Below are 24,838 nucleotides of genomic sequence, written 5' to 3' on the forward strand. Positions count from 1 at the left end.
TGAAATATATAGATTCTTTTCCCTTCCTTTAAATTGGATTTTTTTGTCTTATGGAATGGTAAGAAATCTTCAATTCTAGATACATGTTTACACAGAATGTATGTATGTATGTATATATATATATATATATATATATATATATCACGTTATGTATATATAACATTCATATATGCATATGTAACAGTTCTCTACATAAAACACTAAAGATAGTGCTTCATTGTTTTCTAGTCTCTAGCTTTTATTAAGAAATCCATGGTAATTTGAATTTTTGTTACCCTATATGTAATGTATTGTGCTTTTTCTAGTTGGTTTCATGTTTTTATTTTTTGGCCTGGAATGATTATTTCTGTCCCAGAATGGTTATCTTTGAGTTTATTCTTCTTTAATTTCATTGAGCTTCTTGAATCAGTACAATTATATCTTTCACATGTATGTATTTTAAGTGCTTAGGGCCATTATTTCTTTAGATAATATTTTTTCCCTAATATTTTTCTTCTGTCATTCTGGAATTCCAATATATTTTAGTCCTTTTGATATTGTCTAGAGGTCCCTGAGGTACTGCTCATTTTTTCCCTCAATCTTTCTTTTCTTAGTGATCTTTAAATTTTAGGATGAACTTTAAACTTTCTCTTTTTTTTCATCACCAGCATCCTATTCCTGAAGCCTATTTAGTGATTTTTTTTCTAATTTTAGTTTAAAGTTTTTATTTCTCTGCTGAGAGTCTTATTTTTTTTTGGAATATGTTCTTTACTATTTCAGAGCACAGTTACAATAAAATCTTTAAATGGCTTGAAAGTCCTTTTATCTATTTTGTCTTTTCCACTGAGAGTTATTAATAGTTTTTTGGTCTTGTGTACATGAAGTAGTTTGGGATGATATCCTGGACACTGTGAATGTCATGTTGTGTAGACCTTGGCTCTTGTGTTAGTTCTTTGAAGAATGCTGGTATTTTTGCTTTAGCAGATGTTCCAGCTGCTCAGGTTCAGACCTTGAGTTGTTTTGCCTTCTGAGGCAGCAGTTCCAATCTCAATTTAGTTCTCATAGCCTTTGTATAGTAGGCAGAATAATGACTCCCCACAGATGTCTGGAAATTTTTTAGGTTACTTGTAAAGGAGAATTAAAGTTGCAGTTAGGATTGTGGTTGATAATCAGCTAACCTTAAAATAAGAGACTATCCAGGATTATCCACGTAGGCCTAATGTAGTTATATAGGTTTTTGAAAGTGGAAGAAAAAACCCCAAAAGTCAGCACGAGAAATATGTAGTGTGAGAAAGACTGAACAGGCCATTGCTGGCTTTGAAGATGGAAGGCAGTGCATGCCAAGGAATGTAAACACTGCCTAGAAGCTGAATAAACAAGAAACATATTCTGCCCTTGAGCCTCAAGAAGGGACATCTCATTGTTGACACCTTGATTTCAGCCTAGTGAGACTTGTTTTGAACTTCTCACCTCCAGAACTGTAAAATTATAAACTTGTGTTAAGTCTTTAGGTCTATGGCATTTTGTTACAGCAGCAATAGAAAGGAACATACTTTGCTATATTATTTTCGGTCTGTTATGCATGTACACAGATGTATGTAAGTACAAGCTGAGTGGTAAGCTGTAATTGTTACTTTGTGGGTTTATAGACAGATTTAGGAGATCTTCATCCTCGATTCTCTCCTTTCTGGTGTCCCTTACTGGGAGGTTGCAGGGGCTACTTTTGTGACTTCTCTGACTAGAAATGTGAAACTCAGTGGAGTTTTACCTAAATGGCACTGCCATACTACTCTGTGACTACACCGTGTTCTGGCAAAATGAAGAAAGAAAAGAACAAAGTGAAAACAGGCACTCACCCCAATGTGCGCTGCTTCACCAAGTTGGGACTCCACAATCGCTCACTCACAAAGTGAAGTGAAAACGTGGACACCTGTGCAATAATCTGAGTGCAACATTTGTCTAGACTTTCACAGTTCCTCCCAGTATTTCACTAGACTTGTCTGACACCCAACTCAGCAGCCATCATACTAGCTTGCCTGTCTTGAGTTTTCCCAGAGATCTCAGCTGCTCTTCTCAGAATGGCTTTCTTCATCTGTTTCGTAAGTTAGTTGAGTTACCTAATAGCTATATTAAGCAGAGCTGGAAATGCCACAGAGGACTTTGGGTAACTCCTAACTCCCCCAAAGTGCTGAAGGGGAGTTGTCTATTCATGAATCTTGTCCATGCTTATTAGTTTTCCATTGCCACTATAACAAATGAACACAAATTTTAGCAATCAACCCAAATTTATTATAGTTTTGCAGGTCAGACTCAGGCTAAAATCAAGAGGTTTCCCGGGTTTGTGTTCCTGTCTATAGGGTCTGGGTAGGGTCCATTTCCTTTATTTTTCCACCTTTGAGGGGCCAGCCATATTCAGTAGCTTCTAGCCCTCTTTCACTTTCAAAGCTGGCAAAGGCAAGTCAAGTCCTTTTAACATTAATCCTCTCCTCTTCTGCTTCTTTTTCCAGTTTTAAGGACCATTGTGAATATATTGGTCCCAGAATACTTTCTATAAGATTGATTTTATCTTTATAATTAACTTATAGTTAATATAACTATCTCTTTGTTGAGGTGTTCTGTGGGTAGAATTGAGGAAGAGATGTGGTTGGGATTATTTTTTCATGGCTTATGATACACCAGAATTTGATCCTTGGTCTATGCCTTATCATATAAATACATTTACCTAATTTAAGTTTCCTGAAGTCTTTAACTTTTGATAGCATGTATAGCTTACTTAGATGAGGTGTGTGTGTATGTGTATACAAGGGATTGTGTGTGGTGCTGGGAACTAAACCCAGGAATATTGTCTGCTAGACAAGGGCTCTGCTAACTTGAAGATTTTAGTAGATATGTGATTGTTTTAATATGGTTTTAGGTTTTTATTTTTATTTTTATGTGGATCATATTGAAATGGCATATATTCAGACAGTGCTTGGTGCCCCCCACTTCCCCATTCCCCCCCTCCCAGCAATGAGTGTCCAGGTTGACCATTCATACTTTTACACATATTTGAATGTAGCTCCTCCATTAATCAACCTCAGCCTTCTTCTTCTGCTACCCTTCCATTCTAGCTTTGCTGAGGTTTCCCCTCCATTATCTGGAGTCCCTCTGGTATCCCCAATGCTCCCTAGTTTGAACATATTAGAGAAAGCATATGTCCCTTCTCTTTCAATACTTGGCTAATCTCACTTAACATAATGTTCCCCATGTCTTTCCTTCTTCTTGTGAATGACGTGATTTTGTTCCAGTTTTTTTTTTTTTAAATCTGGTTTAGCTAAAGTCATAACACTGTATCTAATTTTTTATATCTTAATAAGGTTGGAGATTTTCTGAACCTAGAAGATCAAAAAATTTGTGTATTTCAAATTATAAGTCTTATACATGGTTCTAATATTAAGGATAGTAATAAATTGTATGTATATTCAACACATCTTCATATAGCCTATTTTTAAACTTATGCTGATTCACAGATTACATATTGGCTTTAACAAGTAAATAGTTTTTAAGTAAAAAATGTTTACTGTCTGATAGTGTAAATCATAATCAAAATTGGGCTTCAGTTGAACTTACAGATCCCTTGAAAAATAAACAACTGAAATGAAGTCTGATTCAATGAATTGAATAAACTAAAACTTAGAGGGAAAAAACATGCATTTTAGGCAGATTAGCCAAGTTCTAGGGTGTGGGTTGTGGATCCTCATTACCTATGTAAATGTCCTTTTCCCAGGACATTGGTCTCTGTGTCTTAGCAAGTGACAGTATAGTCATTGATCCCCCCCCCCCTCACTCCCGAGATAACTGTATTTTCAGGCTCATGTTTGTAAGAAACAGGAAGATAATAAAACATGTCGTAAATAGTTGCAATAAAAAACTAGTTAAAAATTAATAAGTAAAGCTGGGTGCTGTGGTCCAGGCCTTAGTCACAGCAACTGAGAGGCTGAGACAGGATCTCAAGTCTTAGGCCAGCCTCTGCAACTTAGTGAGACTCTGTTTCAAGATAGAGCTCTGTGGGGAGCATTCCTGCATTCAGTCTCCAGTGCTGAAAAAAATATTAGTAAGTAGAGTTATATTACTTAGGCAGAAAATTTTATATTACAAATTATAGTCTCTCATTCCAAGTATCTCATTTTACTGTACCAGGAATCAATACTACAGGAAAGTAGAAACAGCATATTTTTCTAAAAATGAATCAACTATAGTAGAACATGAGAAATTTCTGTAAACGTACATTTTTTTCCATGATCATGTCCAGTCTTTCGTCTGAGCTCAGTAGGGAACCATCAGTTTGTCTGTTCTCTGCAGTGATTTTTGTTTTTCTGATTTGGTATTTTAAAGTCTTGGAAATTAATTTTTTATGAAATGTAAAAATTCATTTAAAAATGAGTTTCAATTGCTCTTTTTAAAGAGAAAATAATACTACTCTGCAGCAATAGCTCATGGTGTCATGTAGACTTTCTTCATTTGGTGAGTGCTTGTATAGTTTTAAGATAACCCTATTATTTGAAAATAATTCACTTAAAATGTTTGCTGTGCAAAAACAAATGGCTTCTTTGAGGTTGCTTAACCGTTTCCTGTGAGTCTGGGAAAGTGATTGTTTTCAGAATCACCAAGCTCAATTTAGGTAGAACTAAACTTAGAAGAACAGTTCTGTTAACTTGTCTAATTGTTTCACTTCCATCTCCTGTGAAGAAGTTAAAATTTAAAAATTCAAAAAGGAAATCTGTTTGATTCATTTTATTTTTACTAACCAGCTAGATGTCTTTGAATAAATGGCAATTGTTTTATATATAAGATATAATAGGGTTTCCCTAAAAAAAGTTTTAGTTTTCTATAGTAATAACTTTTCTTTAAAAATTTAAATTTTCTAACAGCAAAATAATAAGGTTTCAGTACAGTGGACACTGTTGCCTTTGGATAATTTCATATCTTAATGAGTGAAGGGGCAATTCTAACTTACTGCTAATGATGGAGAGTTAAGATAGTAAATTTACTGGACCTCAATCAACATATTTTTTTCTTTCCTACTAAGTGCCTGGCTAACCGAGTTGTTGAAACCAAAGTGTCAGTGTCTGGCACGTTGTGGTCCTGTGCTTTGTGTTTATCTCTAATATGGGTAGAATTATCTTAAGCCTCTAGCTCTTTAGCAGAGCCCACTCTGGGGCTGAAACTGTGTAAATATTAAATATTTCTCTGACACTAGGGACATCATTTGACACTCCTGGGCCATTTTAAATCCCAAAGCTATGTCACATGGTCTGAGGCATTAAAAATATGTGGATTTTGAACTTGGCTGTGTTACTTGATAATAAGTTCTTTAACCTCTCCAGGTCTCACTTCTCCATCTGTAAAATGTAAGAATTAAATGAAATGACATATAATAATACAGAATAAGCTAATAATTATTGAGGACTTATTGTGTACTAGACTGTGATCTAAGTGCTTTAATTGTAATAACTCAATGAGATAGGTATTGTTGTTATTTCCAGTCCGCAAATTAGGAAACTATACTTAGAAAGATGCAATAACTTGCTCAGTATACTGGGGGTGTTGCTTAGTGGTAGAGTGCTTGCCTAGCATGCAGGAACACAAAGCCCTAGGTTTGATCCCCATCACTATAAAAAAGAAAAAAAGAAATGTGCTCAGGGTTGGACAGGAAGTGGCAAAGCCTCTGGTTTCAGGGTTGTTTTAAAGACTCCAGTGCTCTTGTTGTTGGGCCCAGTGTTGATATATGTTAAGGCTCTCAGCTCTCTCAGCCCTCGCTGTGTGTTGTCCTCATTATTCGTGCTGGTATTAGGTGGTGGTGGTGTTAATGGTCTCGGTTTTACTTTTTTCAGTATCTAACCTGTCCCATGCTAGGATCCCAGGCATCTATTGATGAGAGTATATTAATGAGAGACTCAGAAACTTATTAAGTCACATATATCAAAGCCTTTGGGCTTAGGAAAAAAGTCTACAGCTGCACAGAGAAGTTTTTGTATAAGGAATGCAAAGTGTTTTAGTAGCAAGCGTTCTGTTCTCTTATGTTTCTGAGTTGAAGACAGAAGTAACTGTGAGGCCCTGCATATGTTCCCATTTCAAAGATAACACTGAACTGTAGAACTAGTACACATAGCATAATATCAATTTTGTCTTAGGGATAAATTGGACTATAAGGATAGTTCAGGGCTGGAGGTGGAGCTCAGTGGTAGAACACATGAGGTTCCAGTATACTATCTAACACCTCAATATCGATGTATATTGAGGTGAAAGTTCACTAAATATCACTAGCAATACTGTATGGGTAAGGAATACAGAAATCATCTGGTGCTGCATGGCACATCACAGAACTTATTGGCTTAAAATAACAACCATTCTATTCGCTTACAATTCTTAGGATAATGGTTTAGATTGGGCTCATTTGAGAGTTTCTTCCACTGAACCTACTTGGGCTCACTCTTAGAGTAGCCACTGGCTGGCAGCTACACTTGGAGCTGGATGGCTGGTAGTTGGTGCTGGCTGTTGGCTGGACTTATCTTTCCATGTGGTTCTGCATGTACAAGGAGGCTACTGTCAAGACAAGGAGTAGTAAAGGCCGTGAGGCCTAGGATTGGGAATTCTGCAGTGTCCTTTCTACATCTGTTGATTAAAGCAAGTTACATGACCAGTACAGATCCAGTGAGTGAAGATGGTGACTCCAATTCATATATAGGCAGTCCCATGGGGAAATAATAGCAAATTCTATCCTAGTACCCAGGTTTCCTGATTTCACTGTCCAGGCCCATAATACATTAATTTTTCATTAATTTATTAACTTCAGATTTTTGCAGATTAAATTATAACTTATTTATGCATGGAAAGAGGTTCATTTCAAGATATATATATATATATATATATATATATATATATATATATCATAGATAATAAAAATACCCAATATACATGTAACTCTACCTCTTAGTGTTAACATTTTTAAATTTGTATTTCACTGGTTGAATACTTATTTGTTTAAAATTCTGATCAGCTTTTCTCCCTTTACATTTAGATACTTTTCTGTACTTAAAGTAGAAACAACTTTTATGACTGTATAATATTTTATTTGGTAGGGACATACTTATCCCTGTTGATAAAACTTGAGATTGCTGGGTGCCACACCTGTAATCCCAGCTACTGAGGAGACTGAGGCAGGAGGATCAAAAGTTTGAGGCCAGCCTCAGCAACTTAGCAAAACCTTGTCAAAAATAAAATATATGCCAGGTGTAGTGGCATGTGTACTTGGGAGCCTGAGACAGGAGGATCGCACATGTTTGAAGCCAGCTTCAGCTCCTTAGGCTCTCAGCAACTTAGTGAGCCCCTGTTTCCAAATAAAGTATAAAATAGGTCTGGGAGTGTAGCTCAGAGGTAGAAAAGCCACTGGGTTCCACCCCCAGTACCACATAGTGGGGGGGGGGGATGAGAGAGAGGGATGTAGCCTAGTGGGAGAGTGCCTCATACTCCCCTTGGACTGTAAGAAATTAAAAAAAAAAAAAGAATTAAATTGTGCTGTGGTTTGAATGTGGTTTGTGCTCCAAGAGTTCACATGTTAGAAAGTTGGGCCCAGCGTGGTGAAGTGGGAGGTGATAGGACCCTTGTCTGGCCATGTGATCTCCTGCCATTGTGGTTCCAAGTTGTTTCTCACTTTTTGCTGTGTTAAACAGTACTGCAGTCAGCATGCTCATACATATATCTATGCAGTTACTCTTAGGATTTGTTTCTCTCGTGGATTTAGTTGGTCAAGGAACATATTTTAGACTTTCATATGTATTCATGAGACAGGGTTTTGAGAATTCTTTGGTTTTAACTCATCAGTGAACATAACTGCAGAGCTAAGTTATATTTGAGATTGTGTTAAAGAGAAATTCCTGAAAGCTAGTTAAAAATGAAAACCATGAAGAAAAATGTATCCTTTAGCATTTCATGTGCAAATGGCACTGCTAATACTTTCTGGTTGACCAAAGCTTTGATTTTGCCTGTGTGTCTACTGACCAGAGTTCAACTTTCTTCTAGAATATGGTATATGCTGCCCATGATATATCTGTAATTTTTTTTGGTTTTAGTAGATTAAAATTTTTGAAGAATGGGCAAAGAAATCATAGACGTTCTCCTCCATCCTTCCTTTATATCTCTATGTTTTTCTTATACCTAATTTGGCAGCAATATTGCTTTGGGAATTCACCTTTGTAGGGACTTTCAGATGTATAACTCAGGTATCAGAAAGTGTCTTACAGGGGTGAAGGACATTCATTGATTTGGAGGTTTGTGAAGTGATTAAGGGTTAGAAGAACTTCTACCTTGTTTGTTAAAGTAGTTTCCTTTTCTGAAGGACAGTGACTTCTTCATTTTTTTACTTTTGTTTTCTAGTTAAAGTTCATATACTGCAGGTGTTTATTTGCTCCCTTCTTCGTCTTCTACATTAAATTCTGTATCTTTGAAGCATTTCAACAGCAGGATTCTTTATGTGCTACAGTTTTGTTTCTGTTTGATACTCTCCTTGGTAATTGGCAATCTTTAGTAGAATTTCCCCTTTTTATCTCAAATGTTCCCTTTCATAGTTGCTTAAGACAAGGTACTTTAAACTGCAAAATTAAACCAGCTAGTATTTCATATTCTTTGCTTCTCCCTAGCACTGAAATGTTGATTTTTGCCCATAGAAATTTAAAACTGCACAAAAAATAGCAGCTGAGTATAGGCTCAAGTAAATGCTAATGCAGTCTAGAATTAGAAAATGATGGAAAGTTTATTGAGTCAGTGTTTTAGTTTGTGAACTATTACTATCTATGTAATGTTGCCCTTTGGATTATTTCAATCTGAAAAGTCAAGTATTATATAAATTTTAATTTTTTTCTTACCAATTTTAACTTTTCAGATGTCTGAGTTTCATTGTATAAATGCAATTGAAGCCTGGTATGGTGGCCCATGTTTATAATCTCAGTACTTGGGAGGCTGGGATAGGAGGCTCACAGGCTCTTGGCCAGCCTCAGCTACTTAGTGAGGCCTTCTGATATTTAGTGTAACCTTGTTTCAAAATAAAGAATGAGAGCAGGACATAGTGGTGCATGCTTGTAATCTCAGTACTTGGGAGGCTGAGACAGGAGGTTCACCACCAGCCTCAGCTACTTATGGCAACACAGTGAGACCCTTTCAAAATAAAGAATAAAAAATAGGGCTGGGGGTGTCACTTAGAGGTGGAATGCTTCTGGATTCCATCCCCAGTACTGCAAAGTAAAATCAATAAATCAATAAATGCATGCATAATAAAAACAAATAAATGCAATTGAGGCCAATCAATCCTCTCTCTCTCTCTCTCTCTCTCTCTCTCTCTTTCTTTCTTTCTTTCTTTCTTTTTTCCTTTTTATTTTTCTTTCTCAGTTCTGTGGATGGAACCCATGGGCATACTACCTCTGAGCTACACCCTCAGCTCTGTTTTTTTATTCTTTACTTTGAAACAGAGTCTCACTGAGTTGCAAAGGGGCTCACTAAGTAGCTAATGCTGTCTGCCAACAGCATCCTCCTTTCTCAGCCTCCCAAATGCTGGGATTACAAGCATGCACCGCCATGCCCAGCTTGAATATGACTTTAGATAAATTTAATTCTTTGGGATATATAGCATCTTTATATCAAGGCAGCCATTTGACAAATGCCTTGGAAGTCAGACAACTTAAAAAATACAACCTGTATATTAAAATCTCTGTGAAGCAGGTAATATCTAGGGCTCCACAGTGATGGAAGTCCTGCTGCTGTGGCTACCCCACATCAAGGGACCATAGTCTATCTCTTTGGTATTTATGAGACCAATGCAAAAATAAAATTTCTGGATTCTTCATTTTTTATAAATTTATCTACCAGTATGTGCTTCAAATGATATTTAAATATCATCTTTTATAGTAAAGATAGGAAAAGGGAAAATATGTTACCAGCTCTTGAAGAGACGTACTAATGCTTGGCTGAAAAGTAAAAGATGTGAACATTTGCTTGTGATTTTGCAGCTTCTACTCTAATTATTTAATGATAGCAATAAACTCAGTACTAATGTAGTACTTCATAGTTGGCAAAGCCTTGCGACCCACTTACCTTATTTGATGCCTGTAATAATCTAGACAAGGTAGTTTCCCTGTTTTACTTCAGAAAAAAACTTGAGGTCGCAACATATACTAGATGTTGAAGCCATCATCAGAATCCCTAGGTTTCTCTCTATTTAGTATCTCATAAGCCATAATTGACATAAATTATAGACTAGCTTAGAGGAGATGTACTGAGTGGTCTCAAGAACTAATGTCCAATAGAAATGAAATGCAGTGCCTCTGAGTCCATAACCTTGAAGTGTTTCTAGGCCTTGCTGATGTAAGACTCAGAAGAAACTTGTTAGTCTTGTAGCTGCTGTATGAATTCTTATTTCAAACATGAGTAAACTTTGGTTCACTCTTTTCACAGATGTGGTGTCATTAAGTAATATTTTGTTTTTATATGTTGGATATTGGTGCTTTTATTTCAACATTGATTGCAGGCTTCTTCTCTGCTAGCCACCAGGAATACCAAGGCTAGTGAGATAAAAGCTTCCCCCAGAGGAGGAATTGTCCATGGGGAAAGCAAAATTTGTAATTGCAGTTTACATTTGTAGAAATCCTCTTCTCTTTGGAGTAAGCTAGGCTTTGAGATTTTTTTTAAACCTTCTTCAAACTGTAATTCTTTAATAAGCAAATAGTTATCAGAATTAAAATGCACCCATTTTATTATTCTAGAAAAGTAAGTATGGTACATATAAGATTTGAAACTCAGTATTTTTTCCTATATGTAAATGGCTGTATAGGCAAATAGTCTGTCCAGTTTCTATTTTACATATAAGATTTGAAACTCAGTATTTTTTCCTATATGTAAATGGCTGTATAGGCAAATAGTCTGTCCAGTTTCTATTTTCAGGGTTTGAGGGGCTGCTAGTGGTGTATAATGTCCAGAAAGTGAGGTGACTCATAATTCTGGAATGACTGTTTTGATCTCTCCCTGTAACCTCTGTAGAAGTTGGCAGGGTGGCCAGTGTAATTAACACCACAGTCTAATTATAAACAAAACTCTTATTGCAGTGGTTAGCAAGAAGCAAGCCTGTACTTGATAATTTTCCAAGTTGGCAGGATTACTTTAGAATAATGACTAGATAATATAAAGTTTACTGTTAATCTAGTGGTTTTTCTTTGATTGTCCAAGAAGCTACCATGTGGAAAACAGTAGATTGTAGTGATACCTGTGGAAGTCTCACTTGTTTATTTTTTTAGGGGCTACTTAAACAGTTTTTTTAGTAGACATCTAATTTATTTTTCCTCAAAAAGCAGTTATGCATCTTATTTTCATGGTATACTGTTTTAGAGAGAAGAGGAGAAATGGCCAGTATGATATTTGTTCCTATAATATTTGGAGTAATTTTTAAAAAACTGAAAGCAACTAGGGATTTGAAAATCACGTTAGACCAATGTAATCAATTAAAGGAGAAAAAAAGAGGCCTTTGGGCTGAGAAGAGTGAAGAGGCTGGGAAAAGGGTGTAAAACTGAAGTGGCTACAGGAGCCGTGCATGCTGATGAGAAGCTGAGACATCTGCAGCCTTACGTGTTTGGTCTCACCTACTGGTCAGAAACAGAGCAGGTGCCATGCGAGGTTTTGTGAGCTTTATAGATTGATGGCAGCATGGCTGAGAGCCAAGTTTATATAAAGGTTTGACCATCGGGTCTCTGAAATTCAGAACAAAGTTCTAGCTGTAGAGTTCATTTCACGTATCTCTGACCTAAGCTATTGTAGGATGGTTGTATTTCTGTAAAATTAGCATCAGAGTTGTAATTAAAACTTTAAACAGATGCTTAAAAATTAGGCTCCCTTTTTTTCCTATTTAGAAGCACACAGTTAAAATTTTAGATAGATACCTAAAAGAGGTTTCCCTTTTTAAGAGAAAAAAGTACAAAACTCCAAATATTGGAGGGGGGTAATATGTATCTTCCTAATTTGGATATACATAGCATTATCACTGGCTAAGTAATTTTTTTAATTGTTTTTACTAGATATTTTTGAAAGAGGGACAGATGTAAGACATGCTTGTGAAGGATCTCTGGCTCTAGCCTGTGACCCAGTTCAGATTTATTCCTTTATTAACCTAACTCAGCTTCAGAGAAGAAATGAAAAATTGGTCTTGGAGATTCACCAGGACTTGATATATGTGGATTTTTAGGACAGTTTCTTAGAGAATATGATTTAGAGGTAAAGTCCTGCTTTCTTGACTTAGAGCAGTGATTTTTGCTCTAATTTTCTGTTACTTGTTTTCTATTTTATCGATTTCTGCTCTGTACTTTCTTATATTTTCTACTTAGGAGTAATTTGCCATTTTCTAACTTTTTAGTGTTAAAAATAATTTTTTTTTGGTAGTACTGGGGGTGAAACCCAGAGGCTTTCTACCTCCAGTCTATACTCCCAGACCTATTTTTTAAATATTTTTTTGGAAACAGAATCTCACTAAGTTGCTGAGAACCTCACTAAGTAGCTGAGGCTGGCTTCGAAGCTGTGCGATCCTCCTGTCTCAGCCTCCCAAGTGCTGGGATTACAAGCATGCGCCACCATGCCCGACAATATATCTTTTAATTTTAAACTTCTTTTTTTTCCCTATATAGGCACTTACAATAGTAAAATATCTCTCAGTTTCTGATATGTCATAATTTATTAAATATTTTCTAAATTTCTTATGGTTTCTTTGATCCATGGACAATTTATAAGTTTCTCCTTTTCCCCAAATATCTAGAGCTTATTTACCTAATTTGCTTTTTTTTTTTTCTTCTTCTTTCTGTTTCCATTTTGGTTGGAGAACAAAGTCTCCAGAAGTCTATTTTAAGAGTTAGGGGCGTACCTCAGTGTTAGTAAGAGCACAGGCTTAGCAGGCATGAAGCCCCACCACTAATAATAATGATGATAATATTATAATAATAATTTGGTCCTTTGAAGTTTATTGAGATTTATATAATTTTTTTCATCTTGATGAATGTTCCATATGTATTTTGTAGTTGCTTACTTTAAAGTTTTGTAGTTGGCAATTAGATCAAGTTAATAGTATTATATTATGTCTTCTACGATATTTGTTTCTCCCCGTATCACCAATCTACTTGAGACAGGTGATAAGTTCTCTAGCTGTGGTTGTGGATGGTTCTTTTACTCTCTTGGATTTTATTTTCCTTTTTTTATGAATTTTGAAACTTTATCATTAGGCAGGTACACATTTTAGATTGCTATTATCATCATAAAACTTCTTTGTTAACCTATTTGTGTCTTTATAAACTTAAAATGCATCGCTTATGGACTATAGGTAGCTGATTCTTATTTTTCCCCTCCAGTGTGACAACCTCTGCCACTGAGGTGGAATGCTTAATCTATTTACAATTTATGTAAATAGATATTTATTTATTTATATGGCTGGATTCAAGTCTACCATTTTGCCATTGTTTTCATTTGCCCCTTTTGTTTTTTTCTCCTACATGGCTTCCTTTTGATTCAATTGAGTACTTTTTAGTATTTTGTTTATCCTATCTATTGAATTATTAATAGTCCATTTTAAAAATTGCTTTTCCAGTGTTTGCTGTAGGGCTAGTAATATGTATGCTTAACTTATTGAAGTCTATGTGTAGTTGAAATTGTACAATGTCACACTTTACACCAGTCCTTCTCTTTTCCTTTCTACCACTTCTTGACATGTCTCATTTCCTCTTCTCAATTCATAAATACAGTTTAATTTATATAATTCACCTTAATCATGGTTTCCCTTCTTTGTATTCTTGTTTTCATGTCTTTTATTTTCATATGTATTATAAAATGTTCACAATACTATTTTTGGCTTCATGCATATTGTTTTAAAAGATAGTCTTGTAAGAAAATTATAAGATGTTTAAGAAAATACTTTGTTTTTTATATTTATGTATCTTTTCTGGTATTCTTTCCTTCCTGATGATCTGGGTTTCTGTTTATTATGATTTCTGTTCATCCTGAAATCTTCTGTATAATTTCTATAGTGTAGAACTGCCTCAGAAGAATTGTCAGCTTTACTTTTTCTGAGACTCTTTATTTTCCCTTTGTTTCTGAAGGATATTTTCCCTGTCTATGGAATGCTGAATTGACAGTATTTTTTCTTGCACCCCTTAAAAATGTTGTTCTGTTATGCTTTCTCTCCACTGTGATGAGCAGTTAGTGTTCTTTGTTTTTTTTTTCCTTCTATGCAACATACTCTTTCCCAGCACCTTCAAAGACTTTCTCTTTGACTTCAGTTTTAAACAGTTTGACCATAATGTGCCTAGATATAATTTTCTTTGTATTTATTTTTTTGGAGTTTAAAAGAATATTTCGGATCAGGTAAATGGTATTTTTCATTAAATTAAAAAACTTTAAGTTTTATTCAGATATTGTCACTATGTCTCCTAGTCTTTTATTAATCTTTTGTCTTTTTGTTTCTTAATTTGATCATTTCCAGTGATCTGTCAAATTCATAGTCTCTTTTTCTGCTTTCTCCAGCCTGGTATACTCAGTGATTTTTTTCACTTTAGTTATTATTTTCATTTTTGTTTTTTATAGTCTTTATTTCCCTTCTGAGAGTCTTATCTGCTTATATATACTCCTCTTTAAAAAAACAAAATATTTCTCTAAAACAAAATATTTAGGCCATATATGGGTTAATTGCTCTAAAGATTTTTCTAATGCAGTATCTGAGCCACCTTAAAGTTAATTTTTAGTGACACTTTTTCTTTTGGGTCACATTTTCTTGTTTCTTAGAATGCCTAATAATTTTCAATGATATAGTGTATGGTACAGATGGCATAATGTGGAGATGTTGTTCTTTGCTTGATTTCTCCATAGTGTTAGTTTCTGTTTTTGTAGGTAGCTTAATTATTATCTAATCACCTGTGCAAGCTTAGTTAGATCAGTTCTGGAGAAAGCCCTAGCCCTAGTAATTCTCAGGGCTCTCTAGCTTAAGGAATCACCCTCAGATTTCTTTTCTGCTGTGAATTTCATTAGGGTGTGGTATTAGGATTGTAAAAATGGTTGTATATTAGGCTTTATTCTAGGGTGTGACTAATGCCCCTAGACTGAGGCCTTTCTAGTGTTTCAAGGTGATGCCCCAGGTGTTACTGAGTTCTCTTTACTCTTGCTGGATTGGACTCCCAGTATTTCTCTACACTGCTGTGATCATTTCTAGTATATCTGTTCCATCTTAACCTTATAGCAGCCACTCGCTTGTATGCTTTGTGTAGTTAAGTCCTGCATTTGGTGGAGAAGAAACCCATACAGACCTCCCTGGTCACTGTGTGCAGCTCTCTTCTCTTGGTTGCCCTGACCTCTGCTCTGCTTGGTCTACTATAGATGGGAGATTGACTCACAGCAGAGAGTCAGAGTGCTGTAGGCTCACCTTTCCCTTCTTTCAGAGGTCACATTTTGTTTCGTCGTACCATTTTTTACATTTTTTATTTTATTTTATTGGAGGAGTACTAGAGATTGAACCTATAGGCATTCTACCTCTTACCTATACTCCCAGCCCTATTTATTATTTTTTATTTTGAAACAGGGTCTTGCTAAGTTCCGGAGGGTCTCACTAAATTACCTAGAGTATCCTCAAATCTATGATTCTCCTGCCTCAGCCTCCCAAGTATTGGGATTATAGGTGTACACTACCATACCCTGCTATTTTGTCCAGTTTAATAGTTGTTTGTGAGAGAAGAAATAGTCTGGTGTCAAATATTCTTGTCATATTGGAAGTGGAAGCCTTCCACAGAAATTTTAGTGTTCTGATGTGAACTTTAGTAGTAGCTTAAAAGGGAAAGGTACATCTTTTTTTCCTTTTTCTTTTTTTAAGATGGAATTTTGCTCTGCTGTCCAGGCTGCCTTCGAATTTGTAGGTTGAAATGGTCCTCATTCAGCCTCTGAGTAGCTGGGACTATGGGTGTGTACCAGTGCTTGGAAAAATAAACGTTGATCTCTTAGGGTTAGAATAAAATAAAGTGTGCCTATGGTACTCATGGAATGAATCATTTCTCTGTGGTCTTCCTGCCTCTCACTCCCAGTCACATTTATTTTAACAAAGGAGAGAAATTGGGTTAGAAGCAGGGCAGCTGGAAGAAAGACCTTACTTGTATCTTGGGCCCAGGGTTATAATCTTGTCCATCTCATTTAGAAAATTAGAGGTGGACACTGGATGTGGGCATATACCTGCAATCCCAGTACTTAGGAGGCTGAGGCAAGAAGATTACAGGTTTGAGGCCAGCCTCAGCAACTTAGCAAGACCTTGTTTCAAAACAAAAAATAGGGCTGGGGGTCTAGATCAGAGGTAGAACACCCCTGGGATAGCTCTGTGTATGAGGGTAAGTAGTAATGTACACAGGACTCTCTGTGTTTGTGTCTTATGGCAGTGTTTGTACATTGAGCTATAAACAAACAAGGTGTGCTGGGGAAAGGACTACTTATGCACATCTGTCAGTGACTGCTCTTCAGATTCTGTGGAGATAATGACATACTTAACATGTGCACAATAACTAATGGGAAAAGGTTTTCTTCCAGTGTGGGTTTGGGAAGTTGGATGTTTTGTGTGATGATACTAACAAAGGCACTTTTGTTATTGTTCTAAATTATGGTCTTTCATTTATTTCTTAAGCCTAAACGTTTTTATAATAAAAATATATATTTGATGGGGTAGGATTCTCATTAGGGAAATAGCTACTTTATTTGATAGCTAGCCATCACTTTGTAAATTTAATGAAGTTTCCATTTGAAATGATCTGGAAGGTATAAATGCAGCCTTGCATTTGGAGCTTTTAGTTTTATATACGTATGTCATAGGGGCCTCAGAAGAAGAGTAATGCTGTGTTGTTAGAGCCTCATTTGAATATAGCAAGCCTGTATCTGCCCAAGAACACTTACTTAGATCAGGCCTAGTGTATTTATTTATTTATTTATTTATTTATTTATTTATTTATTTATTTTGGTGGTACTAGAGGTGGAACCCAGAGGCTTTCTACCTTTGGGCTATACTCCCAGACCTATTTTATATTTTATTTGGAAACAGGGTCTCACTAAGTTGCTGTGAGAATCTCACTAAGTAGCTGAGACTGGCTTCGAAGCTGTGTGATCCTCCTGTCTCAGCCTCCCAAGTGCAGGGATTACAAGCGTGCGCCACCACGCCCCGCTGGCCTAGTGTTTCTAAAGTTGTTTGGCTTGTTAACTTAAAAATTCATCCTATTTTTGCCAGGCATGGTGGCGCACGCTTGTAATCCCCGCGCTTGGGAGGCAGAGACAGGAGGATCGCGCAGGTTCGAAGCCAGCCGCGTGCGCTGGCTTAGGAGACCCTGTTTCCAAATAAAAATGTAAAAATAGGTCTGGGAGTGTAGCCCAAAGGTAGAAGGGCTTCCAGGAACCCCAGTACCACCAAAAAAAAAAAAAAAAAAAAAAAAAATCATCCTGTTTAATTTTTTCGGAAAATGTGACAGCTGTTTAAGGGGACTGTAGTCTGTAGAAACTGTCTCCTTTTGATTCAGATGGCTTCCAGTGTCATTTACCACAGCTTCACTTTTTGTCTTGTTTTCTTTATTGTACCTCTCAGTTACTACGTACTTGTGAGCACCCTCTATGCGCTTGTGCTTGACTTGGCTTCTCACCACATCCTCTTACATGTGTGACCTGGAATGGCCATGTGTTTCCTGTAGGTTACACGCGCACCTGCGTGCGCGCACACACACACACACACACACTTTTTCCCTCTCCCTTTTTCTCTCTCTTGTGGTCTGATGAATTCCACTGGGCCTTCTGAACATTTAAGCCTTTATTCTGCCCCTCAGGCCACCTTGCCTTCCTCACAGTTCCCAGTGGCTCTGGGCAGGTGGCCTTGCTTCTCACAGAGAACATAAATGCAGGCTGACATGGCTCTGCCTGTCCTCCAGGCTCAGAGGAGACTGCCAAGCTTCAGTCCAGGTGAATCCCTCTGTTGGGGTTGTAATCTCTCCCCATCCCAATGAGATGGTACACTAACATTTACACTCTTTCAGCCCTCCACCTTCCGGCCATATCTTTTTATTCTTTATTTTGAAACAGGGTCTCACTGAGTTGCAAAGGGCCTCACTAAGTAGCTGAGGCTGTCCATAAACCCGGATTCTCCTGTCAGCCTTGTTTCTGTCTTACACATAGACAAAACCCCAAAGGATTTAACTTTTCTCTATACCATATTTTCCTTTAGCCTGACCAGATGTTTTTTCCTTAATAAACAACTATATACCTTGAAAGAACAGTCTGCAACTCTCACTGCCCCTCACTCACTTTCCATTTGTTCTTTGGAAACTGGAATCAGGCTTCCACTCCCATTACTGTCTTGACAGTACCTCACAAAATCACCGGGTCCCTGGTTGCCAAACATGCCTTTCTAAGACACTGAATGCTGACACTTCCCTCTTCATGAAAGGCTTTCTTTGGCTTGTGGGATGCTCCTCTTCTGAAATTTCTACCTCTAGTGTTTGTTTGTTTGTTGTTGTTGTTGTTTTACTATTCTACTTTTGTGCCCTTTCCCTCTGCCCCTCTTGCAGGTATATGCTCCTTGACCCTTGTCTCTTCTCAGCAGGCTCACCTATCTCTGCACGGTTGAGTTATACATACTCAGGTGATTTGAAAATCCCCACTTTGAGCTCCAGACCCACATAACATCCTTAGGACAATCCTACAAAAGAGTAATGTTGTCCACATTTATAAGTGAAGAAAATGATGATGAGAGGTTACCTGTTTGGGATCAAGCAGCCAGCAGAAAAACCAGGATTTGAACCTGCATTCAGAATCAGGCCTTGAATCCTAATACACCACTAATCAAACATTTTTATCTGGCTGTTTGACAAATATATATCAGATATGTCACAGACCGAATGACAACGGAGAATTCCATTCTCACTCCTTTTCCTCAAAGAGAAAGAAACCTTGTTCTCAGTCTCAGTGACTGGATTTCCTTCTTCGCAGTTATACAAGACAGAATGGTATAGGCATTGGCATCCACATCCCTCTATCTCCCCCACACACTAGCCCACCAGCCCAAGGAAGTATTAATTCTTCCGCACTCCCACGGTCACCTCCACTGTTATACTACGGCTGAGAACTTCTCTTGGCCTGCATTGCCAACTAAAGTGACAGTCTAACCTATTGCTTCTCAAGTTACCTGCCCGGAAGTCACAGCTCCTTGTTTTGTTTTTACTTTTAATATGTTACAGACATTTTGTAGCATAGAAAAGTGAAATGAAGCACCAGGCGTGGTGGCACACGCTTGTAATCCCGGCACCTGGGACACGGAGACAGGAGGATCGCGCGGGTTCGAAGCCAGCCTCACTGGCTTAAGAGACCCTGTTTCCAAATAAAAATATAAAAAATAGGTGTCTGGGAGTGTAGCCCCGAGGTAGAAGAGGGAAGGGCTGGGATGGTTTGATTTGATGAAATTTGATGATTTTTAGATAAAAAACATTGAGTGGTTTAATCCTAAAATTCATTGATGTGCAATGTGGGATTATTTACTCTCTACTTTTTGAGACCACCTTCTTGACGATTCTTAGTAAACTGGAGGGGTGGTTCTTTGGAGTTTGTAAAAGCTCTTCTTCCCTACCCCAAGATCAATACAATTCAGATTGTGTAGTGCAGTTGTTACAGATGAGAGTATTTTGTGCTTCTGAATGATATGAAAATGTGAAAAACAGATGGAAAACAGATGGAATTGTAGTTTTATATGATTTGGGGGAGATTTTTGTCATTTTTAGAATTCTTGCTTCTGGATATTTTCTACATTGTTTGCTGCTTACAGTTTGCTATGAGACAGTAACACCTCTCTCCCAGGGGTAGAATAGGGCAGTAACTCATTTTTTTTTTGGTTTGCCAGAATTTGATCTTAGAAATAGGCAAACCAGATTCTAGCACTCCTAGGGAAATCAGGACTCAGGAAAGAGCCCCACCAAGACCCTGGAGGTGAGTGTGAGGCTTTGTGGGCAGGAATTCTGGGATCCTAGTGCTCAGAACCTAGAAGAGGGGTAGAGACTGTAGGCGGTCATGTCCCTTTGATCTTTGTGACTCCTCACTCTGTGGGGAAAGACACAGCCAGAGGCAAGCCAAGCAGCCCCCTAAATCCCAGGACAGGGGCCCAGGTTGTTGGGTAGGAATGTATTAAGGAAATTAGTCTGTAATCTCTGCTGTCTTTTTTATATTAGCTTATTTATTTAGCTTTTTCATTTCATGACTGTGGTATTTATGCTTGTTTTTTTTCATGCATGACTCAAGAATGTCATAAACATTTAATTCAGTAGCTTAGAGATGGAAATAAGTCATAATGATTAAAAAAGCCTTTGAGCTGGGCGTGGTGGCCCACGCTTGTAAACCCCCCAACCCCTGCGCTTGGGAGGCGGAGACAGGAGGATCGCGCTGGTTCTGAGCCAGCCTCGTTGGCTTAAGAGACCCTGTTTCCAAATAAAAAAATATAAAATAGGTCTGGGAGTGTAGCCCGGAGTTAGAGGGGCTTCCAATGAACCCCAGTACCACCAAAAAAAAAAAAAAAAGAAAGAAAAAAAAAAGCCTTTGATTAAATTTGGTCTTTCTAGGAAACATCATTCTATGAGCTTTTTCTCGTAACTGTGCCTTGTCCTTATGTTTTGACTTTTTAGATCGACTTCAGCTCCCCAGGAATATGATTGAAAACAGCATGTTTGAGGAAGAACCAGATGTGGTAGATTTAGCCAAAGAGCCTTGTTTACATCCTCTAGAGCCTGATGAGGTGGAATATGAGCCCCGGGGTTCTCGACTGCTGGTGCGAGGTCTTGGTGAACACGAGATGGATGAGGACGAAGAGGATTATGAGTCATCTGCAAAGCTGCTGGGCATGTCCTTCATGAACAGAAGCTCAGGCCTTCGAAACAGTGCAACAGGCTACAGGCAGAACCCAGATGGGGCTTGTGCGGTACCTTCTGCAAGGACCTTGGTGGTCTGTGCTTTTGTCATTGTGGTCGCAGTTTCTGTGATCATGGTGATTTACCTACTGCCTAGATGTACCTTTACCAAAGAGGGCTGCCATAAAAAAAACCAGTCGATTGGACTCATTCAGCCAGTTGCTACTAATGGGAGGTTGTTTCCCTGGGCACAAGTCAGGCTTCCCACTGCCATCTTGCCACAGCGCTATGAACTCAAGCTACACCCAAACCTAACCTCAATGACCTTCAGGGGCTCGGTGACAATTTCAGTGCAGGCTCTTCAGCCCACGTGGAATATCATTCTTCATAGTACAGGTCATAATATTTCAAGAGCAACTTTTATGTCAGCAGTTTCAAGCCAAGAAAAACAAGTTGAAATCCTGGAATATCCGTATCATGAGCAAATTGCCATTGTTGCCCCTGAAGCCCTTCTGGCAGGGCAGAATTACACCTTGAAGATTGAATATTCGGCAAATATATCTAGTTCCTACTATGGCTTTTATGGCATCACATACACAGATGAAAACCATGAGAAAAAGTACGTAGCCCTCTCAATAGAAGTCTCTCCAAAGCTATATGCTCTGTTGTGATTTTGCAATATGGATCCCTTTGCCCATACCACAGACAATAACTTTCTCTTAGCCAAAACTTAGAGCACACATCATGGTGGTGTGGGGAGCGGATAAAGATTATATTACTTATATTCTCTATCATAAAACCTTAAGTTACCTTGAGCTTTATTTTATATTATTATTATTATTATTATTTTTTTTTTTTTTTTTTTTTTTTTTGGTGGTGCTGAGGGTGGAACCCAGAGGCTTTCTACCTCCGGGCTATCCTCCCAGACCTTTTTTATATTTCATTTGGAAACAGGGTCTCATTAAGTTGCTGAAAGCCTCACTGAGTAGCTGAGGCTGGCTTTGAACCCGTGTGATCCTCCTGTCTCAGCCTCCCAAGTGCGGGGATTACAAGCATGTGCTACCACGCCTGGCTACCTTGAGCTTTTTATATTTTATAAAATGATTCTAATTTTCTGTCACTTTATGAAATCTGGAAAGCAGCGTAAAAAGGAATATAGACTATTCTTTAAGACCTATTTCCTTAATGTGCTGAACTCTTAGGAGGTGCTTAGTGAGGAACACAAGAAAGGCCTGAGCACGGCATATTTACAGGTATAATTTTAATATCCTTAATCTTTACTGATTTACTTTAAAAATCATTCAATCCTGACTATTATATTTCTGATGAAACCTTCAAAAGAGTTTAGGAGAAAATTCGTCTAAAAAAAGAAGAAGAGGTAGACAAAACATAAAGGTATACTATCTTCATTTGTATGATACATTTTATACATTAATCTTAGTATTTATAGCTGGGATTTCTAAAAAGATGCAGTGCACACTGCATGTAAGTTATATGTAAACAGTGATAATGTCAATTTCCTTTTGTGCCCAAAGTTTCTTGTATCTGCTTTATGCAGTTGGAGTATTTTCTCATATTGTAAACCAGTGTGTGAACTACTGATATTGACAATTTGGCTAATACATGTTGATGTACTTTTGAGAAATAGTTAGAAATGAAATTTTTTTTTTTTTTTGGTGGGTGTGGGGATGGAACCCAGGGGCATTCGACCTCCGAGCTACACCCCCTGCCCTATTTTTTATTATTTATTTTGAAACCAGTTCTCACTGGGTTGCAGAGGGCCTCACTAAGTAGCTGAGGCTGTCCGCGATCACAATCCTTGGGTCTCAGCCTCCTGAATGCTGGGATTACCAGCATGCGCCACCATGCCCGGTGAAATGAATATTTTAAATCAAACTTATAGAAGCTTTTGATCCTTCTTAAATGGGAAAAAAGACAAAGTAAAATTTATATCTCTTTTTAAATAGGTAATTTTTATTTTTTCCTTTTATGTAATACTTTCAAAAGAAACAGCATGCTGCTCTACATTTCATTATGGCTGATAATGAACAGAAATTGTAATGGTACTTTGGGACTTTGTGACCTTAGTCCCCTTTCTGTAATCTTCATCATCCCTAAGAATAGAATATACATAAAAATAATGACTTATTGTGCAAACACACCTTTAAGACCTTATTGTGTAAACACCCCTAGCCATGTAATCCAATTATATTATTGCCAGATCTTTGGACCTGTTACTATATGATGGAAAAACAAATATTATGTAGCAGAGAAAGGTGATTTGGGGGTATAGCTGTTTGTTGACCCTTGGCATAGGCTGAGTTGAGTTGTGAAGCATGCTAGAAAAATGGGACATGGTTCCTTAAATTCAGGAAATTTAAAATAGTATTTTAAAGTATTAAATTGGCCTGAGAAACTACTATTATGAACAGAATATAAATTCAATAACCTACCTGTTAGAGGAAAATGATGACCACCACATAATACCTTGGTAGAAGATAAAAGTTAAAAAAAAATTATAGCCGGGCATGGTGGTGCACGCTTGTAATCCTCACACTTGAGAGGCGGAGACAGGAGGATCACGCAGGTTCGAAACCAGCCTCGCTGGCTTAAGAAACCCTGTTTCCAAATAAAAATATATTAAAAAAAAAAATAGGTGTCTGGTAGTGTAGCCCGGAGGTAGAAGAGTTTCCAGGAACCCCAGTATCACCAAAAAAAAAAAAAAAAAAAAAAAAATATGCCTCTTAAGATGTCTGAAGCTGTAATAATAATAATTATTATTATTTTTGTGGGATGTAACTGGGATGTAACTCTACCTCTGAGTTACATCCCAGCCCTATTTTATTTTTATTTTGAAATGGTATCACTAGCTTGGTGAGAGTTTCACTGTGTTGCTGAGCCTATCTTTGAGCCTGGAATCTTCCTGTCTCAGCCTCCCAAGTAGTAAGCCTGTGCTACCATGCCCAGCTGAAAACTGTAATTCTAGACAAGTTACTTTGTCTTTCTTTCACTTTTATATTTTTCTTTGTTATACTTTTCCCCCTTCTGAGATATAATTCGAATAAATATTTAAACTGATTAAGGGTTATATTGTTTTTGGTTAGAAAATTAGAATATATGTAAATGTCAGACACCTTGTGAAGTCACTGCTTATGGGAAGGAAACTACCTGTGTGACCTGGGAGCAGGCAGTGAGTAACTTTGCAATTATGCCTAAGAGTTGCTGGTGATAGGCTTGAATCTAGGTACCAAATTGATACTTAAAAAAACTTGTAAGCCAGGTGTGGTGGCTCACACCTGTAATCCCAGTACTTGGAAGGCTGAGGCAGGAGGACCAGGTCAGCCTCAGTGACTTAGGTCCATTTCAAAATAAAATTATAGTGTGGCTGAGAGGCTCAACCCCCATACAAAAACAAAGAAAAAAGAAAAAGAACTAGTGGACAAATGTAGGATAGGAGTGTGTTTTGTTTCTTTGTCCTCTAGTCTTCTTGAACTCTGGAAGCATCCTTATAGATCTCGTGATCTATATCTTCCTGCAGCTTCCCCTTACTATCATCATTTCAGCACTACTGTTGACTTAAGTCTATATCTATTTTTCTATACTTACTTTTATACTTCTTTCTATAAGTATAGATGACCGTGTTGGGTTACAATCTTTCCTCATTTCTAACATGGTTTAGTTCCAGACTTTTCATTATCCCGCCCTAGTTTTTTCTCACGACCCTCACCTGCTATATTGAACTACATATGCACTTTCCTAAGATCTGATAATAATCGTAGCCAGTATTTACAGGGAACTATAGTACTGGGAACTGTTCCAACATTTTTTGTTTTCAATCATTTTATGCTTTCCTTTTTATCCTTAGTTTTTATCACTAAGAAGTAGTAAGTAATATATCTATTGTACAG

General features: G+C 37.4%; 1 protein-coding gene across 1 annotated transcript in view; it reads left to right on the top strand.

Annotated features, from left to right (window-relative positions):
• LNPEP (leucyl and cystinyl aminopeptidase) overlaps positions 1–24,838 on the top strand; it is a gene marked incomplete at its 3' end in the record, with an annotated part of 91,010 nt that overhangs the window by 16,442 nt on the left and 49,730 nt on the right. The window contains exon 2 of the mRNA XM_080711933.1: positions 20,709–21,549. Coding sequence (XP_080568059.1) covers positions 20,709–21,549 — 841 coding nt within the window. The remainder of the gene's footprint in view (positions 1–20,708; positions 21,550–24,838) is intronic.

The sequence above is a fragment of the Muscardinus avellanarius genome, assembly GCF_963383645.1.
Source record: "Muscardinus avellanarius genome assembly, chromosome: 1".
In the NCBI taxonomy this organism is placed as follows: Eukaryota; Metazoa; Chordata; class Mammalia; order Rodentia; family Gliridae; genus Muscardinus; species Muscardinus avellanarius.